This window comes from Elaeis guineensis, chromosome 2, assembly GCF_000442705.2.
Source record: "Elaeis guineensis isolate ETL-2024a chromosome 2, EG11, whole genome shotgun sequence".
NCBI classification, from domain to species: Eukaryota; Viridiplantae; Streptophyta; class Magnoliopsida; order Arecales; family Arecaceae; genus Elaeis; species Elaeis guineensis.
Genome location: NC_025994.2, coordinates 18,166,942 through 18,191,275, shown reverse-complemented (window position 1 = coordinate 18,191,275; position 24,334 = coordinate 18,166,942). Strand labels below are relative to the sequence as shown.

General features: G+C 37.3%; 2 protein-coding genes and 1 non-coding gene across 7 annotated transcripts in view; 2 read left to right on the top strand and 1 right to left on the bottom strand.

The window, feature by feature from the left end:
• Nucleotides 1-19,255, top strand: part of LOC105034486 (mediator of RNA polymerase II transcription subunit 32) — a 42,467-nt gene extending 23,212 nt beyond the window's left edge. For 2 of the 4 annotated variants that reach the window (XR_012138540.1, XM_073251664.1), the window contains one exon: nucleotides 15,604-15,971. The gene's annotated coding sequence lies outside the window, so the exon portion shown is untranslated. Of the gene's footprint in view, nucleotides 1-15,603; nucleotides 16,595-16,718; nucleotides 16,773-18,467 lie in introns of those variants that run through there. The other 2 variants (XR_012138542.1, XR_012138541.1) reach the window with 2 other exon arrangements.
• Nucleotides 19,256-20,287: 1,032 nt separating this feature from the next.
• On the top strand, nucleotides 20,288-20,387 carry LOC114913078 (U6 spliceosomal RNA). Its single transcript, XR_003799115.1, has one exon. It is a non-coding gene; the product is annotated as a U6 spliceosomal RNA (small nuclear RNA).
• A 1,059-nt stretch (nucleotides 20,388-21,446) lies between these two features.
• Nucleotides 21,447-23,034, bottom strand: LOC105034487 (uncharacterized). 2 transcript variants are annotated; one of them, XM_010909679.3, is made up of 3 exons: nucleotides 22,817-23,034; nucleotides 22,611-22,705; nucleotides 21,447-22,440 (listed from the first exon to the last, which is right to left on the bottom strand). In XM_010909679.3, the coding sequence occupies exons 2-3, from the start codon at nucleotides 22,690-22,692 to the stop codon at nucleotides 21,569-21,571; spliced, it is 954 nt and encodes a 317-aa protein (XP_010907981.1). In that variant the 5' UTR covers nucleotides 22,693-22,705; nucleotides 22,817-23,034; the 3' UTR covers nucleotides 21,447-21,568. The 2 variants fall into 2 exon arrangements, with proteins under 2 accessions (XP_010907981.1, XP_073107763.1); XM_073251662.1 differs by having other exon boundaries at nucleotides 22,611-23,034.
• Between the last annotated feature and the right edge of the window lie 1,300 nt (nucleotides 23,035-24,334).

Here is a 24,334-nt window from a genome sequence, read left to right as displayed (position 1 = left end):
TATGGATACACCTAGAGTTTGTCATTGGGAAGCTGCATATCAGGTGTTAAGATATCTGAAAAGCTACCTTGGAAAAGGGTTTATAAAAAGAGTGGTCATTATCAGCTCATTACCTTTACTGATGCCAATTGGGCTGGCTTGTGTGAAGATAGACGTTCTACTATAGGTTATTGCACTTTCTTAGGTGGCAATCTAGTTACTTGGAAAAGCAAAAGGCAAAATAGTGTTGCTTGTTCCAACTTAGAAGCTGAATATTGTGCTATGGCTTATACAGTTGGAGAACTCGTGGTTAAAAAAATCTCGTGCTGGAACTTGGTTTCTCTCATCCTACACCTATGGAAATGTTCTGTGACAATCAATCAGCCATCTACATTGCTATAAACCTAGTTTTTCATGAACGGACTAAACATGTCAAAGTGGACTGCTATTTTGTTCGTGATGTTGTCCTCAAGAAGCTGGTGACTACACCATTTGTTCACTCAGCTGATCAAACTGCAGATATATTCACTAAGGCACTATCCAAACAATCCTTTCTGAGTTGTTGCTTCAAGCTGGGTCTGCAACTATATACTTCAGCTTGAGGGGGAATGTTGAGACTTAGTTATTTTAGTTATTTTATGTTGCTTTATTTTACCTATCTTACCCTTGATTAGTTGCTTTGTGCTAGTATTGTAACAAGGGTAACTTAGGAAGTTGTCTTTTGTGTGCTTATTATATAAAGCCCCTTGGTCTGATAGCTGAATCAAGGCAGCCAATTACTTTCAACAAAAACAATAGTGTTAGCTTTTTTTTTTTTTTTTTTTAATGGATAGATGATAACAACAACAACAACTACTAACAATCAGTGCTTATTACTTAGTATCTGATCCCCAATAGCAATAATTATAGTGTAATCAACATTGTAGCACTATTAATAGTCGTATCAGGCTCACTTGAAGCCCATCTTAAACCTAACTGTCAGCTTGAACTCGCTTCACCTACATGGACCCAGATAACAGTGGGCTATGTATGTAGCTCCAAAATGATAGTTGGGCTCCCATATGCAGCCATGTGATTCTAAGCAGGTTGATATGTGGTTGTGAAATGCTAAATTGATTGCCTTTTTGGTTTATATCTAATATGACTGGACATATTACTACATATGGGCAATGTGGTGCATCGAAGGACTGCTTATGCATATGCAGTAGTTTGCACCACATTTTAAAACATTAAGTGTTGCCCAGCTATGCAACCCAAGAGGGGGGGTGAATTGGGTTTTAAAGAATTTAGGCTTAACTAATTACTTATGAAAAATATATATCAAAAGCTTGATGAATGAGGAGAGAGACTTTAGTTTGAGATTAATTGCTTAAAGCAAGAATGCAAGGATATAATGGAGAATTAAAGAGAAACAATAAAGCATGCCACAAATACAAGGATTTATAGTGGTTCGGTGCCAACCTTGCACCTACATCCACTCCCCAAGCTCCTACTTGAGAATTCCAATCCACTATACTTTGTATTCAACCCGAATACAAACGTCGGAACCTCCGACACTAGCTATCCCAAGCTAGTCCACTTGTTTCCCGGGTACAAGCCGACCCAATATACTCCGATTTCAGGTTCGGATCAACCTTCCCTTGTTTTGGAAACCCTCCAAAACAAAACAATTACTCACAAGATAAAATCAGTTTAGAGCACAAATAAGTACAAGAATAGCTCCTTAAATGAGCTAGTATAACAATAAATACGCTTTACTCAAAAGAAGAAGCCCTTCTTTGATTTCCTCAAAATGGATGAGAAAAGGAATAAATGCTTGAGGAGTTGGTGAGCTTTGATTGAAGACTTCTTGAAGGCTTTAAATGAGCTCTTGAATGAGGTTGAGAAGTTGGCTTGAGAAACCCTCTCTTGAATGCACTTGAATGCCCTCTTGAATGCTCTTTCTTTTCTCTTTTCGAATCTCTTGAATGCCTCTTGAATATTTGGATGTCTCTTCTACTTGTTTTCCACCTTTTGAAACCTTTTATAGCCTTAAGAAACAAAGGAAAACAAACTAGCCAGAAAAAGAGCCGTTAGAGCACAAAAGGTGAGCATTAAAAGCAGCTAAATCTGGCCAAAAACTAGCCGTTACAGGCAAATCCTGTCGCAGGGGTCGACTCATGAGTCGACTCATGCTTCAGGGTCGACTCATGAGTCGACCTCTGATGCAACATCCAGAAAATCAAGTTTCTGGAAATTTTGGCCCACACTAACAGAGGTCGACTCATGAGTTGACTCATGCCTTGTGGGTCGACTCATGAGTCGACTCACAAGCCGTGCCAAGCCAAAAAAGGTCGCGTGCCAACAGGATTTTAGCGTGCCAATCAGCTCATTGTGCCATGAGTTGACTCATGAGTCGACTCATGCACTTCAAACCTTCATAACTTCAAAAATATAAGTCCAAAAATAATAAAATCTTCACCAATAGATTACAAATCATTTGTTCTACAAGATGATACTATCAAATCAGAGTTTTGATGAAATTACGATTTTGCCCCTGTAGAGCATAAGGACTTTTTCAAAATAAAAAATATTTGTATCCCTTCAAACTGTTTTGTAATCATCAAAATCAATCTAGGAGCAACAATCTCCCCCTTTTTGATGATGGCAAAACATTTGAACAAAAGCATTTATATGAATCATGAATTTCAAAAGATTGCATTTTAGGTGCATATGCTTGAAAAGAGTATGATTCTTTTGGCATGTGATACAAATGGTTATATGCATAAATAGTTTGTCCATTTGCTTAAAGATTGGAAGATATGCTCATTGGATAATTGTTTTGGTGTTAGAGCAGAAAATTTGATTTTATTATCAGAGCAAACTGTATTTTGAAAAATTTTCTCAATTCTCAAAACTAGTCATGTGTGCCAAAGCATATTGAATAGTTGATTTGGAAAGAGTATTAGAGCATTTAAGTTTAAGATGTATCAGAGCAAGAGAAATGAAAATCTTGCAATGTATCAGTGTAGGGAAGACAATTTTACAATGTATCAGAGAAAAATTTAGCAATGTATCAGAGTAGTAAAAACAGTTTTTCAATGTATCAGAGCAATGTATTCAATATATCAGAGTAGGTTGGAGCCTATCAGAGCATATCCAAATGTTTACAGCAAATCAGAGTATAAGTAATTTTAAAAGGTACTTATTTGCAGTATACTTGGCATTTGTACTTAAAATTTTCAATTTATTAATTTCTCATAATCATAATTTGTAGTTTTTGCTTTTGATGGATTTGTTTTTGTTTAATTTCTCCCCCTTTTTGACATCATCATACAAGGTTAACTCCTCCTTTTTGTGAAGCATTCTTTAATTTCTTCTTCTGTAGAGTTTACTCCCCCTTAATGTAGCAACTATTAACAGCAATCATAAGATGATAATACCACAAAGAGAAGACAATATTCCACAAAGGAGAAATATATAACCAAAGTATGATAAACATCATTACAAAGGAAAAAAAAAAAGATGATATCATAAAACCATAATTGTTTCAGTACATAGATCATAACATACAAAGCCAACTAGCACATGTCAATACATGGCCCCAAAATACAGATCCTAGAAAGGACAAAACACTAACACCTAGGATCTAGAAATGATCAAGATAAGTCAATGATCGGAATCATCAGAAATGTGATAAGGAGCAGATGGATCTGAATCAGAAGTGCGTCCTCTACCCCGTCTGCCTCTGGCACGAGTGGAAGTACTGGTACGAGCAGGCGAGCGGGAGGAACTGGGTGGCTGAGAACGCTGAGAAGCTAGGGACTGAACAGAAAGGGTAAGTCTGATGGAATCAAGTACAGTCAGTGCCCTGGAAACAGCCTGAAGAAGAGCAGTGAACTGGGTAGTCGCATAGTCACTCGATCCTCTGATCTCCTTCCTTAGTAACTCATAACCGCCCTCAAGAGCTCCTCTAAGTCTGCCAGCCTCTGCAGTGAGATCAGTGACCTCAATTGAAGACTCCAGTGGCTGAGGATGGGCCAAGTCAAAGACTTGCCCCTGCAAGTCAAGGACTCTGCCAGTCAATCTCAAAATAGAGTCCTCAAGCTGCTGAATCCGGATGGACTGATCTGTCATCATCTGATACACTGTGGAGATGTGGGGAGTCAAAGTCTGATCAGAAGAAGTAACCCCTGGTGCAAATGTAGTACTGCTCCACTGACTAGACAATAATGAAGCCACACGCTGTGAAATCCGCTCAATCTGATCATCAGACAGTGTGAACTCTGACGGAGGTGCTCTGCTCTCTGGCTGATGCACTGGTGTGGGCATCCTGGTAAACTCCGAAGGGCCAGCCTCTGGATCCGGAAAGAACTGTATATCTGGTGAAGCTGCCCTGAAGTCATGAATAGGAGATGATGGACCTTCTTCTTCTTCAGCTCTGACTTCAGTTCTGTCTCCAGCTGTCTCCTCAGCTCTCTCCTCTGCTCTCTCCTCAGCTCTCTCCTCAGCTCCCCTGATCCAACCACCACCAGTCTTTGTGAAACCCATTCGGTGCAAGGTGTGTAGGTTGAAAGTGTCAACATGAGATAGCTTGGTAGGAGTCTCCCCCTCACAGCTAACACCAAACCTCCTAAATACTCTAGTCAGGGCCATACCAAAAGGCAAATGTGCCTTAGATCTGTTCAGAGTTTCTCTCATGGCCTCAATCATAAGTGCCGGGAGGTTTAGGGGGGTCTGTGTGATAATGTGAAACATAATACATATATCCCTGCCAGACAGTAGATCGTGCCTACCACTCCTAGGGAAGAAGAGTTTGGTGACCATTTGATGTAAAATTCTCATCTCTATAGGTAATATCTTTGCTTCCAGTTTATTCAGATTCCCTTGGTAGGCACCCCCAAGAATAACACTAACACCTTCTTTCACAGGGAGTTCCATATATGCATAACCTTCACTAGGCAAATGTAAAATCTCCCCCAAGATAACAGGATTCAGACAAATATCAATCCCTTTTACAGTTGAAGTTACTGACCCATTTCCATAAATTAGATTCTGATAAAACTCCCTAACTAGGTCAACATATGTGACTTCTTTAAGGGTACAGTAAAAACTCCATCCTTGATTTTTGATCTTGGTTGCAAAAGAAAATCCCTCATTTTTAAAGAACCGGAAGTCTATGCTTTTCCCGGTTTCTACCTTTCTATCTGAAAGAGGGTTCTTACTGGGGCTTTGAGAGGAATGTGAAGGACCTTGAACTGACGTTGGAGTGGGAGCAGTGGAGGACTGTGCTGCTTGCCTTTTCTTTCTGACATTTTCTTCAAGTTCTCGGACAGACTTTCTCCTTTGGGGAAGCTTCATCTTTGGAGCCATAATCTCTTCAATAGCAGGCGAGGAGACTTGAGGAGCAAGTGAAAGAGTGGAGGAAGGATCACAAGAGAGTGAAATGGAATTATGGTGGAGAAAACGGGTGGATTTGAGAGGGACGGTGGAGTGCTAGGGCACGCTCCAACCGTGATGAACAAGGGAAGAAGTCACAAAAAGACCTTTCCCCAAGAGGCGATTTGCAGTGGAGAGAAGGCGGGAGAAGTTCCACAAGCTTGAGTCTTGGAATGGGAGCTAATGGAAGTGGGGAGGATGGGTTTTGGAAGGAAGAAGACGACCGTGTGGGTCGGCTCACGAACAGCAATCCTTATATAAAAACCTTAAGCCCGTTTGGAAGTTGGTGGGATTTACAAGTTTGCCATTGAGTCGACTCATGGGGGTCGACTCATGAAGTTCAGAAAATCAGAAAAAATGTGGATAAATTCCAGAAAAATTTGAAATTTGGGGAGGAGTTTAGCTCTAAGATAAGTTTTTAGAATGAAAAACTTAAGCTTTTGGGACCAAGAAAGGTGTTGGAAATTAAGCTCTAAGAAATTTTGACAATAAATCATTGGAAATTGAAAAATTAATTCAGGCAAATGGATCAAGAATTCCTAGATTTCTCCTAATTTCACAGAATCTATCCTCACTAAGGGCCTTTGTAAAGATATCAGCTAATTGATTTTCGGTGCAAACATATTCAAGAATTATATTTTTGTTTTGAACATGTTCTCTTATGAAGTGATGTCTTATTTCAATATGTTTGGATCTTTAGTGTTGAATAGAATTTTTAGATAGATTTATGGCACTTGTGTTGTCACATCTTATTGGTGTTTCATTAAGTTTAATTCCAAAGTCTTCGAGTTGTTGCTTAATCCACAAGATTTGAGCACAACAACTTCCGGCTGCAATGTATTCGGCCTCAGCCGTAGACAGTGCTACCGAATTTTGTTTCTTGCTAAACCATGAGATTAGGTTAACTCCAAGAAATTGACAAGTTCCACTTGTGCTTTTTCTATCTAATTTACATCCAGCAAAGTCAGCATCAGAATATCCTAATAGATCAATTTGTGAGTCCTTAGAGTACCATAACCCTAAAGTTTGAGTACCATTTAAGTATCTAAGGATTTTTTTAACAGCATTCAAATGAGATTCTTTAGGATTAGATTGATATCTAGCACATAAACAAACACTAAACATGATATCAGGCCTACTTGCAGTTAGATACAATAATGATCCAATCATGCCTCTATAGTATTTTAAGTCTACACATTTACCTTCATCATCCTTGTCAAGCTTACATGAGGGACTCATTGGTGTGCCAATGGGTTTGGAGTTCTCCATTCCAAATCTTTTGAGTAGTTCCTTGGTGTACTTGCTTTGGGCGATGGAGATTCCCTCTTTTGATTGTTTGATTTGGAGTCCGAGGAAGAAGGTGAGTTCTCCCATCATGCTCATCTCGAACTCTCCCTGCATAAGCTTAGCAAAGTCTTGACAAAGAGATTCATTAGTAGACCCAAAAATAATGTCATCAACATAAATTTGTATAACTAACATATCATTTTGATCTCTTTTGATAAAGAGGGTTGTATCTACATTACCTCTTGAAAAACTATTATTTAGTAAAAATTTGCTTAGTCTATCATACCATGCTCTAGGTGCTTGTTTTAATCCATATAAAGCTTTATTTAATTTAAAAACATGATTAGGAAAAGCATGATTTTCAAATCCAGGAGGTTGTTCTACATAAACTTCTTCAGCAATAAATCCATTTAAAAATGCACTTTTAACATCCATTTGAAATAATTTGAATTTCATAAAGCAAGCATATGCAAGTAGAAGTCTAATAGCTTCTAATCTAGCAACAGGTGCAAAGGTTTCATCAAAATCAATTCCTTCTTCTTGATTATATCCTTTAGCAACCAATCTTGCTTTATTTCTAATTACATTACCATGCTCATCTAATTTGTTTCTAAAGACCCATTTTGTGCCAATTATTGAACAGTTTTTAGGTCTTGAAACCAAAGTCCAAACATTATTTCTTTCAAATTGATTAAGTTCCTCTTGCATTGCATTAATCCAATTATGATCTTTTTCAGCTTCTTCAATGGTTTTTGGTTCAAGATGAGATACAAAAGCACAATGATTAAACACTTCTCTTAGTGAAGAGCGAGTTTTTACCCCATGCATAGGATCACCAATAATTAACTCCTTAGGGTGGTTGTGAACATACCTCCATTCCTTGGGTAGGTCATCTGTACCTTGAGGTTGTTCTTGAATTTCTTCACCTCTCTCATCTTGTTTGTCTTCTTGTCCCTTGTCCTCTGGAGTAGCTGAATCTTTCAGAGTGATCTCCTTCATACCTTCTATTAATGGATCTGCATCATCAACACCCTCATTCTTCCTCGAAGGAAGATCGTTAGATTCATCAAAGACAACATGAATGGACTCCTCAACTATTAGGGTTCTTTTATTAAAAACTCTAAAAGCTTTACTAGTGAAGGAGTAACCCAGAAAGATTGCTTCATCTGATTTTGCATCAAATTTATCAAGTCTTTCCTTACCATTATTTAATACAAAACATCGGCAACCAAAAACATGAAAATATGCAATATTTGGTTTTCTTCCTTTCCAAAGTTCATAGGGGGTTTTCTTAAAAAATTGTCTAATCAAAGCATGATTTAGAATGTAACATGCTGTGTTAATAGCTTCCGCCCAAAAATATCTTGGAAGGTTGCTTTCACAAAGCATGGTACGGGCCATTTCTTCTAAGGTTCTGTTTTTCCTTTCAACTACCCCATTTTGTTGGGGTGTTCTAGGAGCAGAGAAGTTATGGCCAATTCCATTTTCATCACAAAATTTTTCAAAGTCTTGATTTTCAAATTCAGTTCCATGATCACTTCTAATATTTTGAATTGAAAATCCTTTTTCATTAGTGACTTTTCGATGAAATTTAGTGAAAATATGAAATGTTTCATCTTTGTGTGCCAAAAAGAAAACCCAAGTAAAACGAGAGTAATCATCTATAATTACAAAACCATATCGTTTTCCTCCTAGACTAGTGGTTCTAGTTGGTCCAAATAAGTCCATATGCAAAAGCTCTAAAGGTCTAGAAGTTGAAACAATATTTTTGGATTTAAATGAAACTCTAGTTTGCTTACCTAGTTGACATGCATCACAAATTCTATCTTTTTCAAAATTCAGTTTAGGCAAGCCATGAACTAATTCTTTCTTAATTAATTTTGAAAGAGAATGCATGCTAATGTGAGCAAGTCTACGATGCCAAAGCCAACTAGTCTCATTAATTTTAGCATTTAAGGATACTAGGCATTGCATGTCTAATTTGGCTAAATCATTTAGATCTACCATATAAACATTGCCATGTCTATGACCTATAAATTTGATGCCATCATTAATAGGACTAGTCACAATACAAACAGATGATTCAAAAACAACTTTATACCCTTTATCACAAAATTGACTAATGCTAAGTAAGTTATGCTTTAAACCTTTAACTAACAAAACATTTTCAATATATTTGGAGGGAGTGATACCAATGTTACCTATCCCGATGATCTTTCCTTTGCCATTATCTCCAAAGGTGACCATCCCTCCATCCTTAGCATCAAGCGTGATGAATTGTGATTCATCACCAGTCATGTGTCTCGAGCATCCACTGTCCAGATACCATTTCCTGTTTTCTCCATGGGATACTAGACACACCTGCAAACAAATGTCAAGTTTTTGTTTTAGGTACCCAAGCTTTCTTGGGTCCTTTTTGGTTAGTCAAAATGGTTCCTTTTGGAACCCATATTTTCTTTATAGTTGTGTTTGCACAAGTGTAAGATTTATGTCCTATTCTACCACATTTAAAACAAGTAATATTGGTAGACTTGTTACTTGAATAGTTTACATAAATATTTTTCAGAAATTTTTGTTTCTTTAAGGGGTTATAACCAAGTCCAGCCTTATCATATACGGCCTTTTGATTTTCAAGAATCATATTTAGTTTGTTTGAACTTAAGGTGAACTTATCTACTATAGGTTTCAGCTTGTTAATATCATTCTTTAGGCTTTGGTTCTCTTGAAGCAAAGTGGATTTTTCAATTGAAAGGTTTTCAGCTTGTTTTACTAAGGATTGATTTTTCAATTTCAGTTCTTTGTTTTTCATTCCTAGTTTCTTCAATTCATCAATTAAATCATTGAAGGCTTCATGCAATTCTTCAAAAGTGAATTCACTAGGGATTTCAGAAATTACCTCATTTTCATGTGCCATAAGGCACAGGTTGGCTTGTTCTGTTGAAGTCTCCTCATCGGAGCTTGAGTCATCGCTCGCACTCCATGTGGCCATCATTGCCTTCTTCTTAAACTTTTTGGGATCTTTCTTCAGTTGTGGACATTCGGATTTGAAATGCCCCGGCTTTTTGCACTCATAGCATATAAGGGGTTGATCTTTCTCTTTCTCTTGGCTTTGTTCCCCTTTTGTGAAAGGTCTCTTTCTCATCCCCTGTTTCCTTTTTCTTAGAAACTTCTTGAATCTCCGGGTGATGAGTGCCATCTCTTCATCCTGTTCTTCATCTTCTGTGTCGTCAGTTTCTTCATCAGGAGAAGCTGTGGATTTGAGGGCAATGGTTCTTTTCTTTTTGACTTCATCCTCTTGATGTTGCTTCATGCTAAGCTCATGAGTCATCAAGGATCCAAGAAGCTCTTCTAGAGGTAGAGTGTTCAAGTCCTTTGCTTCTTGGATGGCAGTCACCTTGGCTTCCCAAGTTCTTGGCAATGACCTGAGAATCTTTCTTACAAGCTCACTGTTAGTATAAGATTTGCCAAGACTCTTCAAACCATTAATTATATCAGTAAAACGAGTAAACATAGCAGTTATGGACTCATCATGCTCCATTTTAAATAACTCATATTTATGTACAAGCATGTTTATTTTAGACTCTTTTACTTGATTTGTTCCCTCATGGGTTACTTCTAACCTATCCCATATTTCTTTAGCAGATGCACAGGTAGAAATGCGATTAAATTCATTTGCATCAAATGCACAATAGAGAACATTCATAGCTTTAGCATTTAATTGTGCCAATTTCTTATCAACCTCATCCCATTCTCTTTCGGGTTTGGTTGACTCCTCACCATCTATAATCTTGGTGGGTGTGTGAGGACCGTTCACTATGATACTCCACATATCATAGTCTAGTGCTTGTATGAATATCTTCATCCGAGCTTTCCAATAGGTGTAATTAGACCCATTGAAAAGTGGAGGTCGGTTGGTGGATTGCCCCTCGGCTAGAGAAGTGCCGACGTGGGTTGCCATAGATCTTTGGCTCTTTGATTGTTAGATCAAAGAAGGGCTAGAGCACCGGGCTCTGATACCACTTGTTGCCCAGCTATGCAACCCAAGAGGGGGGGTGAATTGGGTTTTAAAGAATTTAGGCTTAACTAATTACTTATGAAAAATATATATCAAAAGCTTGATGAATGAGGAGAGAGACTTTAGTTTGAGATTAATTGCTTAAAGCAAGAATGCGAGGATATAATGGAGAATTAAAGAGAAACAATAAAGCATGCCACAAACACAAGGATTTATAGTGGTTCGGTGCCAACCTTGCACCTACATCCACTCCCCAAGCTCCTACTTGAGAATTCCAATCCACTATACTTTGTATTCAACCCGAATACAAACGTCGGAACCTCCGACACTAGCTATCCCAAGCTAGTCCACTTGTTTTCCGGGTACAAGCCGACCCAATACATTCCGATTTCAGGTTCGGATCAACCTTCCCTTGTTTTGGAAACCCTCCAAAACAAAACAATTACTCACAAGATAAAATCAGTTTAGAGCACAAATAAGTACAAGAATAGCTCCTTAAATGAGCGAGTATAACAATAAATACGCTTTACTCAAAAGAAGAAGCCCTTCTTTGATTTCCTCAAAATGGATGAGAAAAGGAATAAATGCTTGAGGAGTTGGTGAGCTTTGATTGAAGACTTCTTGAAGGCTTTAAATGAGCTCTTGAATGAGGTTGAGAAGTTGGCTTGAGAAACCCTCTCTTGAATGCACTTGAATGCCCTCTTGAATGCTCTTTCTTTTCTCTTTTCGAATCTCTTGAATGCCTCTTGAATATTTGGATGTCTCTTCTACTTGTTTTCCACCTTTTGAAACCTTTTATAGCCTTAAGAAACAAAGGAAAACAAACTAGCCAGAAAAAGAGCCGTTAGAGCACAAAAGGTGAGCATTAAAAGCAGCTAAATCTGGCCAAAAACTAGCCGTTACAGGCAAATCCTGTCGCAGGGGTCGACTCATGAGTCGACTCATGCTTCAGGGGTCGACTCATGAGTCGATCTCTGATGCAACATCCAGAAAATCAAGTTTCTGGAAATTTTGGCCCACACTAACAGAGGTCGACTCATGAGTCGACTCATGCCTTGTGGGTCGACTCATGAGTCGACTCACAAGCCGTGCCAAGCCAAAAAAGGTCGCGTGCCAACAGGATTTTAGCGTGCCAATCAGCTCATTGTGCCATGAGTTGACTCATGAGTCGACTCATGCACTTCAAACCTTCATAACTTCAAAAATATAAGTCCAAAAATAATGAAATCTTCACCAATAGATTACAAATCATTTGTTCTACAAGATGATACTATCAAATCAGAGTTTTGATGAAATTACGATTTTGCCCCTGTAGAGCATAAGGACTTTTTCAAAATAAAAAATATTTGTATCCCTTCAAATTGTTTTGTAATCATCAAAATCAATCTAGGAGCAACATTAAGGAGTCATAGATTAGCAACTTTTGGTTGAGTGATTGGTAAATCATTTATCTGAGTTAATTAAAATGTTTGTGCATAGATTGATTGATATTTCTTTAAATTGGAATCCACTGTTGTATTTTTAGATTGCACTGGTCAAGGTTTCAAATACCAGTATCCAATCCTGTACCACTTTTCCATCAAAATGGTACAATACTAGTACGGTCTTTAGGTACCTACACTAAGAGAATTAGAAACAAAAAGAATAAAAGGCAACTGATACCAAGCAGTTTGGTCGGTATGATACGATCAATACTGACTTATATGGATCAGTACAGACTGATACAGTTAGTGCATACCGGTCCAACCAGTTTCAGCGCCCCAAGGGTGCTAAAGGTTTTGGATTTCCATCGGACCAGTACAGTGTATGTGGTACCATCCCATCTTGATAATGTTTGAAAATCTGGTGCTAGTTAAAGTAGCCATAGTCTTCCACTAGACAGAGAACATTTCATCATCTATTGTGCATTTACAATAGCTAGATTCCTGTCCTAAATAGGTACAATTTCTTTGCAGTTGGACGTGTTGTCTGCCTTTTCTTTTACTCTGAAAACATGTTACAGGCAAAGGGATTTTTGCGAAATAATCCTAACCGTACAATGAAGCTGCTATAATTTACAATATTGTTCTGTGTGTAAGCCTCGTGGCTGAGCCTAAAGGCTTTTCCAGCTTGTCAGATGGTGAATCCTACCTAAGATCTAGCTTGTCTTAAATTTTCTTGGAAGCAAAGCATGGAGGCAAATGATCTAATTCCTAATCTTCAGCTTAGTGCAACAACTTGACTTATCATCCTTGGGACTTAAACATCAACTTTTATCTACTATCCAGTTCCATAATCTGAATAGCCGAGCTACAAATGAATGATTAAAATGTTATAGGACTATATTATTCCATTTTAACGCATCAAGCATTGGCTTGAATGTGTCAATAGGCAGCACTTGTAGCCATCATTTTATCTGTTATTGGCGAATTTGCCATCACCATTTACTTAGAAGATGCCTGATAACTACTTAGATTCTTAAAATGGGTATGTAGAACTTCTTGGGCGAAAGTGATCTGGATAATAACTGTGCAGATCCATTTCTATATTGGAATCTGTCCAGATATGGGTACAAATTTGAACATCTGATTCCATTAAAGAAAAAGGGATACAGCTATGGATAAAGTGTTTGATCCATATCCAAATATCTAGTTCTGTTTGTAATCCTTTGTAAACTTATATAGCATTCAAGAACTTTTAAGGGAAATAAGTGATGTTATTGACTAAATTTTCATTCCATTCAGTGATATCTTTGATTTGGTGGTTATAAAGTTCAACTAACTTATATCCATATTTATATCCATACTTTCAAAATCCAAATTGTATTTTAGCTGTATAAAACAAATATAGATATGAATTTTGGCATCTTATTGATATCAATTTCTGCATCCGTATTTGTGAATTAGAAAATGACATGGATATGAATATTACTGATATCCAATCCGTATTCGATCTGTTTTCAGCCCTATTAAAAGCCCACAATGTGAATCTCTTATACTTTCAAAAATCCATGTTGCTTAACATTCAAAACAATTCACTACCAATGAGGGTTTTCGGCTGTCACACCTGTCTAAATGCTTGCAACAGGAATGGTTTTCCTTTCTTCAGGATGAATAGTGCTATGAACTATGCGTTGTTATTGGAGTGATGCAGTGAATTAATGATGAAAATTGAAATCAGTCCTTGTATCTAATTGGATGTATAGTGAGAAGCTTGGGCTGAATTACATGTGGCTTCAAATATTGGTCGATAAGAGGAGGCTAGTAAGCTAGTCAATGGCAAGAATATCATGGCTTGTTGATTATGAGTTCAGGATATAATCATTTAACATTTTGAGGGCCAAGTGAATAAAAATCTGATAGCAAAGAGGCTCAAACAATAAAATGGAAACAAAAAAGTTAAAGATAGGAAGTTATAAGATAAATTATGGAGAAAATAGATGCGATCCGAGAACCTAGACAACAAGTTATGCAATACATGTGATTGCAGCAATGAAAATTATAAAAGAAGGGAGTTCAGACGAATGAGTGTTTGCTTTCTGGGCTACTTGATTGGTTCAGATACGATACGTTATGCTAATTTAGGCAAAAAATCAATTTGAGGATCATGCAGCTGGGACATTCTCAAGTTTAAGAGAAGGTGAGAATGTGAACTATGTGAATATAGAGGAAAGTGTTCTAACACATGACTCTTTCTTTTTTCCCGATGCAATGTCTCAATACAGAACTCTGCAGAGAATCAGAAATAGTAGAATGATTTTAAGCTTGCTTGTAAATGAAGAGAAAAGAGGAGATGGTTTTACAGCTAGTTGGTGCTGGCCATTGCCTTGGCTGGTAGCTCGAAAGAGGAGGAAAAGAAGAAGAGGAAAATCAAAAAGAGAAGGGAGTGTAGTATCTGTAAGAAAAGATTCATTAATAATTAATATGAAAAAAATATAATCTAGTATCCCTATAGTTCAATAAGGTAGACACTACAGTACTATAAAACATCATCCTAATAAATTTAAGACTTTCCTATTCAACCTCAGATCTCATAGCAAGTTTGGCACCAGAGTCGCCAAGGAACAAAAATTCTATATGAAGAGGAAACAATGAAACATCTGTGTTTATGTTTTCTAGTATGCAAATTGTCATGTAGACTATAGAATTATAGTGAACATTTGCCCCTACTTTTAAATGATTTGTATTTGATTTTCATATTTAGCGCCAAATATTTGGTTTTCAGTTAAAATGAAAGATAAAGAGTTCACTTAGTTGGATTGTGAGGTGTAATGTTAATCTCAGGTCTCAAGGGGTGCCCGTGTGAAAACTATGATTAAAAAATAGAATTCTCCATTTAATTTCAGGGATATAATTTCATCAAGAAACATGATATATTGGATATTTAAATGTTATGATATTCACTGTCCTGAAGAAGAACAATTCGCGGACTGTAAGATTAACGTCGGTTGTCTACTGCTTTTTGTTTTATAGAGATCAAGACCTCCATCAAGGATCTCTTATCAGGAAAAAGGATTAGCCTAACAAATGTCAGCATACATTTTGCATATCAATCCTCTGGTATAATTAAGATAAACCATTGCCTATCATTTTTAGAAGGGATGCACTTCCTTTCCTATGCATGGTGTGGTGAAAATAACTAATATCATCACTTCCTTTTCTGTAGCCACTTGTCATTCACAGCTAAGAGGGCAAAGCAGAAATTTTCTAGCCCACAAGAATCCAAGAATAGCTTCATATGCCTATAAGTATGCACATGCGCCACTGCAAATTGTCTCTAGCACCTCCACTAGACCAACTACCAACAAACAGTTCTCATAAATACTCCTTTAGGAATTCTAATAGCATCATTTGAAGATTGCTAGAGCTGTTTTTGCTTTTGCTTCAATGGTGAAGAAGCCCTGGCTTACCTGATACTTTTAACAGGCCCATGCCATTACCTGGAGAGGACTTTCCACCAGTATGTCCGAGATCTGGTTGTGCAAACTGCTGAGTGGCTGCAGCATGATTTGATGGCATTGCATCACTAATTGACATGCAATGAAAATGGAGCATGCAACTGCATGAAGGTATGCCACCTCTCACCTCCAAGGCCTGAAGAATTGCTGTGATGTCAAGCAAGTGGGATGAGCATCTTCCTTGCTTTATCACCAACTCTGTTGATTGGAACAAGTGAGCCTTTGTATTTCTATTTTGGTTCTCTTTGTTGTTGATTCCAAAGTTTTTATTTAATTCAGTTTATTACTGTATTTCAAGATTATGATAATTAGTAAGAAATGATCTTAGCAGCGTCATCAATGTTGGATGGATGTTACAAAATTTAAATGTACTTGTTTGTGGAACTTGGCCTTTGATAGAAACAAATGATAAGGCATTTTCTGTACAAGTGGCTTCAGATAATGGGGATAGGGCTTGTCTATACCTATCTATGTGGTTTTACATAGAAATATATATATATTAAAACCTTATCATGTTAGATTTTATGGGCATTTCAACACAGCTTGAAAGTTTCCTTTTGAAAGTTTCAAAACCTGGTGGAGTTAAGCCCGAAATGGAACAGGTAAAATCACAGTGGACATTTCCAGTTTGCCCTATCTCTGAACAAGGAGGCAACTGGTGTGTTCTTGTGGATCTAAAAGCTTCCATCATGAACTCCTTATTAAGGTGATCGTCTCCCAATACTGAGCTAAATTTTCATATTAGTTCTATATTTAAGTTTTATTTATTATTTCAAAACAACTGGTGTGATCATCTCTTATGTTGGAGGATCCAATGATTCAGATGGTTGTTGGGATGGTGGGGAATGACATCCTTGTAAGGCTGTCCACAATCAATTCAGTCAAGGGTTGCTGTCTGACAAAACCTTTGTGAAATGGAAGATCAAAAGGATCATCCACAAGCACCTTTCTAAGATGTGGTCAGCTGGTAGTTTGTAGTCCGTGATTTTTCTTTGTAACAATATATAATCCCTAGGTCATTATTGCAAGCTTTGAAGTTCCCCAATTTTCTTACATGGACTTTTAATCTCCTTTTTGAAACAGATCCTTAACAGGTCACTTCATGTCAGTATCATGCATTCCAGTTCTTTATGACAGGTATGGGCAGACTTCTCTGCTGTGGTTGTCTAAACAGAAATCGAAGTTTCTTGATCTTTTCTCATGAACAGATTTAGAAATATATTGATTCTTACAATTTTGGTAAACCAGTGCTTTGTGTCTACGAACATAATTATATGATTCATTAACTACTTTGTTTTGTCAGATGAAAATGTTTTATGTTAGAAAATGGAATTTATAGGTCTAGTATCACATTCATTACAAATTTAGTGCACATGCATTGGGTTTACTTAACACGTTACACCCTGCCTCATACAAAGTACATCCTTCTAGAGTTGCATTTTTCCATCACCCTTGGAATAGACTCACCAAATAACTATTTACGAACATCAGATCCTCCACTAAAGTTGTACAAGGCCAGTCTGGTGTAGGGATGCAGATGGGTGGGTGTGATTCACCTCCATTCTGATCCTGATTCAGTCCAGACGGCTGTGTCGAATGTAAATCTATGCCCTAACTACTCAGTATGTTAGATCAAAGTTTTGCAAGCTTGAAACACCCTTCCTCACTGCTTTTGACAGGTCTTATCAGGTGTGGTCTTGTCCATCTTTGTTAGGCATACATGACCATATCCAAACCCCATTGGAATTCAAGTTCTTCGTTGGGACTTAATACTTAGGCAGTCTGCATTTTGAGTTCCAACTACTCAATTTAGGCAAACAGAGGCTTTTATTGCTTTTGTTCTACTGTTTGGTTGAGATGATACTTAGGCAGTCTGCATTTTGAGTTGTAACTACTCAATTTAGGCAAACAGAGGCTTTTATTGCTTTTGCTCTACTGTTTGGTTGAGATGATGGGTGGGGTGGCTTTAAATCTAGAGAGCTCACTTATATCCCTAGTTGTGCAAGAATTGATGGTTTTGTGCTTATTACCAGTTCTTTCTTATGAGCTGAGACCAATCATTTAGATTGATGGGGGTAAACTTGTGAGTTCAGGGAAGTAGCTTGGGTGCTGTTATACATAGTATATGTACCAAAGCAGCTTCTGAGGGAACCAAAAAAGGACAGGACTTGCATGAATGTCAAGTATTAAGCACTTGCGGTGTGACGTAGCCCTCGTTCATGACTTGGCATGTCTTTTGCCATGACGGTCTGACCATATCTTTAGAACTTCACATGGTGCGTTGTCTTGAAAAGTTGATGGAAGCTTGAATCAGTTTCTGCTGTTAAAAGAACTACGAACCTGTTTATACGCTGTAGATGTGCTCTCTTATCTCATAGAATGTTTTATCTACTTGAATTCTTCCTTTTTTATGCAAGCCAACCTTCCAAATTTAAGTTCCAATTTAAGGCGATAAACAGACCTAAAAATTCAAACTTGGTGATCCATTAAAGCATTTTTAAAAGCAGTCAGAGTCTCTATTAATAGGATTTGGCGGTACATCTGTCTAAATCTTGTCATTCATTAAATGATGTAATCAGTTCTCCAATGCAGTTCAAATAAGGCAAAGAAAGGTTTTATTTTGTTGAGAGTAAGAACTAGTATGATGAGCATGGGCTAGGTGACCTGGGCTTTTAGGCTAAAGCATGGTCGAAATTTCAGCAAACCTGAAATCAACTTGCCAATATTAAGATTCTGGACCCTGGTTTATGGTTAAGATAAAGCTGTGTCAAACTCATGCCAAATGGAAGCCAGCCTCAATCATTACAAATCAACTCTTTTGGTCATTTGCAGATTTGCTTGGATTCCTTCACTTGCTCAAAGTCAGATATCTGCAGTTTCAGCTGACACTTAAGTTGGTTTAGTCCGAACATCGATTGCTTTATTCGAGTGGAACCATAGAGAGAATCCAACTTTCCTCATCTTTCTTGTATGGACTTTTTCTTCTCTTTTTGAAGAGGACACACTTGCTGAGCCATCGGCTGAGACAGATCCTTAACCACTACATGTCACCATTTACTCATCCCCAGTTCTTTGTGACAGGCAAGGGTTGACTGCTTCCATATCTCAGTGCTAAAGAGCATATGTAGATCCTTCTACACTTGGATTTTCTCATCATTCCTGAGATAATTTTACCTAAGATTTATAAAGGACATCAGATCCTCAAATACTCAAGTTCTAGAATGCATTATTTAAGAATTTACCTACAGTGTAATCCAGATTCAGTCTGAATGCTTTTGTTTCTAAAATGTAAATCTACATCCTAAGTTCCTAACTACCAGGCGTGCTATATCAAAGTTTTTCAAGCTTGGACCACCTTTCTTCATAACTTTTTTAAGGGGTGTTCTTTTGAGCTAGAATGGTAGGTGTACTTCCAAAAGCAGACCCGGGCTTAGGCAGTTTGCCTTACGATTGCCAACCACTCAATTGGTTGAGATGACGGGTTGCTTCAAATCTACAAAGCCTGCTTGTAATTTTAGTTGGGGAAGTTTGATATGTATGCAATGCCTATAAGTTAGATGTAATTGAACAAATGTGGAATCTGGATTCTTGGTTTTGTGCTTATTACTTGTTTTTTGAGTTGAGATCAATTATTTATATAGATAATTGTAAACAAATGGGAAAGGAGGTCAAAGTGGCGCAGGTGCAATTATACCTGGTGTGTGCACCAAAGCTTCTCCAAATTTACCGGCAAAGTTTTACGGATGGCAACTTACTCTTCCCACCTGATCCTACTAGGGCATCTTTTACCCTATCACTGCAATCTGAGGTAGGTGTGGATAATGGTAAAATTTGTCTTGAATCTAATCCGAATATATATAACTCGTCACAAATTTTCTTCGTGAGGTAAACAAATTAAAAAAAAATAATTTGTATGCCACAAAAGAAAAAAAAAATGTAACTTCACCTAATCCGATTATTCCAATTTGTCCCACCTTCAAGCAAGTGCAATAGCTAGTTGTCTCTCTGATCTGTATCTGATTCATTGCCATCCTTACAAAGCTTGAGAGTTACTTAGCTGACTGTGATGTTATCTAGCCCTCGTATGGCATATGTTTCGCCGGAGGGCCTGACCATATCTCTAGAACTCTACATGGTTCAACATTTTGAAAACTTAATACAATTTCTGCTGTTAAAAGGAGAATTCCTAATCAGATGTTGCAAATGTATTTTCCAATCTCATAGCATACTTTCATCTACTTAAATGCTTCCCTTTTTATGTAACTCAACCTTCCTTATTCAACTTTTAACAGGAAGGGGAACGGTAGACCTGGAAAATCAAATTTGATGATTCATTAGTATCCTCAGAGCTAGCAAGGGTTTCTATTAATAAAATTTGGGGATACGTCAATGTAAATCTTTTCACGCATTAAAAGATGCATAAATTTCTCAATGTACTTCAAATATGGGAACCAAATGTTTTATTTTGTGGAGAGTGAGATGAGAAGGTGGCTTGGGCTTTACTTTGAGAGTCAGGTTTTACATGGAAACCAATCCCATGCCCAATGGAAATCAAAACCCAATCAACTCATTTACCAATCAACTTTTTAGGCCGTATTGAGATTCACTTGGATCCCATTCACTTCCTCAAAGTGAGAAGACGTCAGATGGCTGCCTTTCTGGAGACATCACATAAGATCCTAACGATAAAAAGAAGATGAGCTCCTCTGTGCAAGGATGACACGCACAAATCCTGAAACGGTCCATATTTTTTTTTTCCATGCACCTCATTCTTATATTTTGGGCATGGTTACATATGCCTCTCACTTTTTCCTATGGGTCCTGCTTTTGCCCCGAAGAAATTTTGGGCTTATCTTCTTTGTTTGGGTGCTGCATAGTTTAGGGCTGGAAGACAGCTACTTAAGCACTCCAACCTCAACAAGAGAAAGATTTACCCTCGGTACAGCCATCATGATATTTAAATTTACCAGCCTCGTTGCTGAATTTAGTTTAAGGATCTGTTTGGTTGGAGATAATCTGGCATGAAAAAATGAATTCTATATCGGATTTGGTATGAAAAATGGAAGAGAGAGATGGTAAAAAAAATTGATAGACTCCATATTTATTTTTCAAAGAGAGAAGTTAAAATAAATATTATGGGAGGATTGGTAATTTGATAAATTTTTGAGTAATAGTAATCCATACTTGATAAAAATATTCTAATAAAACTATATATGTAATCATTGAATTTGTTATGATATCTTTCCAAATTTATTTAATAAAAAAATTTTATAAAAAAATTAAGATGAAGATAGTATTATGCAAAAGACTATGTGATTATAGTCATTATATAAAAATTAATCAGAGATAATAATACTAATATACCATCTTAATATTAAAAAATTATTTTATGTTGAAAAGCATATTTATAAATTTCTTCATATTCTCGTATAGGATTATCCCCAAATATAGTAATCTTTTCATTATCATTTTTCAGAATAATTTTTCTATCAATCAAATATAGTAAAAATTATTTTTTTAGATAAATAATTTTATAAATCGTTAGATTATCTTGTAATTTGATATATCCCGGCCAAAAGGACTTTAAAGGAAAATTGCTATTATGGCTTTTTTTATACAACATTTTGGAGCCTTGAACCGGGTGATCCTCCAAAAGTTTCATGCAGAGCATCGTCCTATTTGTTGTTGGAAATTTCGTCAGTATAGCATTTTATTTACATATTTTTGGGGATATTGCATATAAATTTTTTTTTTTTCAAAGAAAAGAAAGGAGGGTAACATGGGGGGGAAGACAGAGAGGTTGCACTGTGCTTTTATTTATGTAAATATATATAGTTTCATAACAAGAAAATGGGGAACCATTACACTTACAAAAGCTCAAAAAGAAAAACAAAAAAGAGAATAAAATTCTTCTCTCTACATTCTTAGCTTCTCTATTCACCTTCTGCACCTAAACCTGAAGGCTTCTCTGCCGGCATATCAACCACCGGCTTCACACTCTCCCCCTTCTTTGGACTTCCCACAATTAGCTTCCCTTGTAATCCAACAAGCATCCCCTCCACCGCTGCGAGCTCCCCGTCGATCCCCGCCATCGCCTCGCCATGTTTACCGATCCTTTCATGCAAGCCATGAATCATCTCAATGCTCGCCGCCACCTCCGACGCCGCCATCTCCATCTTAGACACAATTGTAGCATTCTCCTCTTGAGCTTCCTTCAGTTTCCTCTTCATCGACCGATAGCCGTCGAACGACTTCAGAAGCTGCTCGGAGAGCACCTTGTTTCGCTCCTGCAGCGCCATGCTCCCCGACGAGTCGCCGCCGATGCCGACGCCATTATTCTTGTGTTCGGCTGCACAGGCCTTTACTTTCTCTGTTAACGTCTCATTCTGTGCCTTGAGGTCGACGATGAGCTCCTCCATGTCGCTGAGCTCTTGCACCTTCCGAGCGAGCTCGGCGGCCATGATGGCCTTCTCCTTGCCTAAGCTGGTGAACATGCTTTCAAGGTGCTTGCGGGCCATCATGCTGGAGTTGAGCTCCCTTCGGAGCTTGTAGTTCTCCTCAGTGATCGGCTCCCGATGCTTCCTCTCCTCGGGTGGAAAGCCACGTCTGAGGTCGGTGTTGCACCGCCGGAGCTGGGGCTCTCTCTTTTTGGGGAATTGAGACTTCTCGAGCCGAGATTTTATGTCGTCGAGGATGGTCATCATCCCGGTGCTAATACGTTGCGGTTTCTGGACGTCGTCTTCTTTAGATGCATGGCTGTGATCATGGATCAATTCCAGTGGCAGCTTTGCATTTGCCTTTGCACCTGAAATAAGAGAGAGAGAGAGAGAGAGAGAGAGAAATGAGAAATTAGAAGAATAATCAAATAATTTCACGTTTTCCTTGGTATCGAATATGAGACCAACGTTTATGTATTGAATAGTGGGAATTAAAGTGAATGAAAGAGAAGAGATGGCGTAAATCATCACTGCTTACCTTTGGAAGTAGAATCGTTTGAACGTTGTCCATCGGCAGAAAAAAGTAATTCAGGGGATGAATTCGTGCGGAGCTTCCTCATATTGTCTAGAGGCCTTGTTGATTATACCAACAAATAGTGAGACGAGAGATAGAATTCTATAGATATGTATGAAAGAGAGAAGAATAGCTTAAATAGAAAAGATGGTTTCCAAAAAGGATTTTATGATAAATATTGCTTGGAAGGAGATGACGAGAACGTTTTATTCAACGAATATTCCTTCCAGTTGCACCGATAGATGCAAGAGGAAGAGAGGCCGCTCTCCTTGCTTCCTCTCTCCCCTTGTCTCAATTTTTTTTTTTGGGGGGCCGAGGTTTCTCTTCCTTCTCTTTGCTAGAGCTTTTTTTTGAATATTTGGCTGTGAGTAGTTTGTGATGGATATGGTTGTTGGGGCTGTTGCCGGTCCGAAATGTAGGGGCGTCTGCTGGACTTTTTCTTAGACTTTGCAAAAGCTGCCCGTGCCTTCTGGGGTCCTGGTTTCTTCCACATGAGCACGTTGACTAATTTGGCTTTTCTCTAAAGTCCTTCGTCAAAAAAAATAAAGGGGAAGTCATGTGATCCATATCCTTGATACGTTGTTTCGACGCAGGACAATTAATTACAGTTTTGGTGCATTGCATTTTCATCAAGGTCTCTCTCTCTCTCTCTCTCTCTCTCTCTCTCTCTCTCTATATATATATATATATATATATATATATATATATAGATACAGATGAGAGGATATTCATTTTTGTCAATTCCAAAATAGATAATGAGATATTCAAATGGAAGATCTTTACTATTGATCAAGATCTATATTAGTAAAAAATGCGTAAAAACTAAACATTGCATATTGTAGTAGTCTCTAACATATGTACCAAATGGACTTAAAAATGGATAACCTCTGTCATGTTAATATAATAAAATGCATGATAAATTTAAAGAGGTTAAATTGAATAGGTTATCCATTCCCCCTCTTCTCGAGAGGAGGGTGGTTCATCCCTATATATATAAGTGGGGAGTAAAAAACTCTTTTTATACCAACCGCAAAATTTTATGATTTAAGATGCAAATGCAAAATCTAAATTATTGGATGTAATTTTAGTAACTTATTATGTCTGTACTAAAAAATTACATAATTTTGAGATTTCTGACCTATGTATCTAGTTGCATCAATATATCATTTAATTTCATAGGAACAATACATTAGGAATAACTTGAGGCATTTGAAAGAAGTCATTAAAACATATACGTACATAGGCATTTTTTAACTCTTAATTGCATCCACCTGTTTAGAATTTCAATTGCAACTTGAATCATAGATTTTTATAGTGAGTGTACAGAGAGATTTTTATACCCCATGTATATTAATTAGAACTACACAAATGTATATATATACACATATACATACATATGTGCATACATAAATACATAAACACATATTTATGTGTGTAGATAGGTAGGTATGTATTAATGCATTTATATCTTCATTGTTTTTTAAAATATTATATATCTAAGGAAAATAACCAATTAATGGTCTCATTTGGATAATATTCTAAAATAAGCCTTCATATTCACCATTAAAAAAAAAAAAAAACACTTTCCATGAATTCCTTCAAGTTTGTAGGTTCACTAGGCCAAACTATTAATGTGTGAGATAGAATCAAGTAGGTTCTTTGGCATTATAATATAAGTTTTGAAGTTT

What these genes read in the sequence shown, in the direction of transcription:
- LOC105034487 (XM_073251662.1), bottom strand. Translation starts at nt 22,692, where the DNA reads ATGAGGAAGCTCCGCACGAATTCATCCCCTGAATTACTTTTTTCTGCC. An exon ending in AAACGATTCTACTTCCAAAG is followed by an intron (nt 22,441 to 22,610) that starts GTAAGCAGTGAT and finishes CTCTTATTTCAG; the next exon opens with GTGCAAAGGCAAATGCAAAG.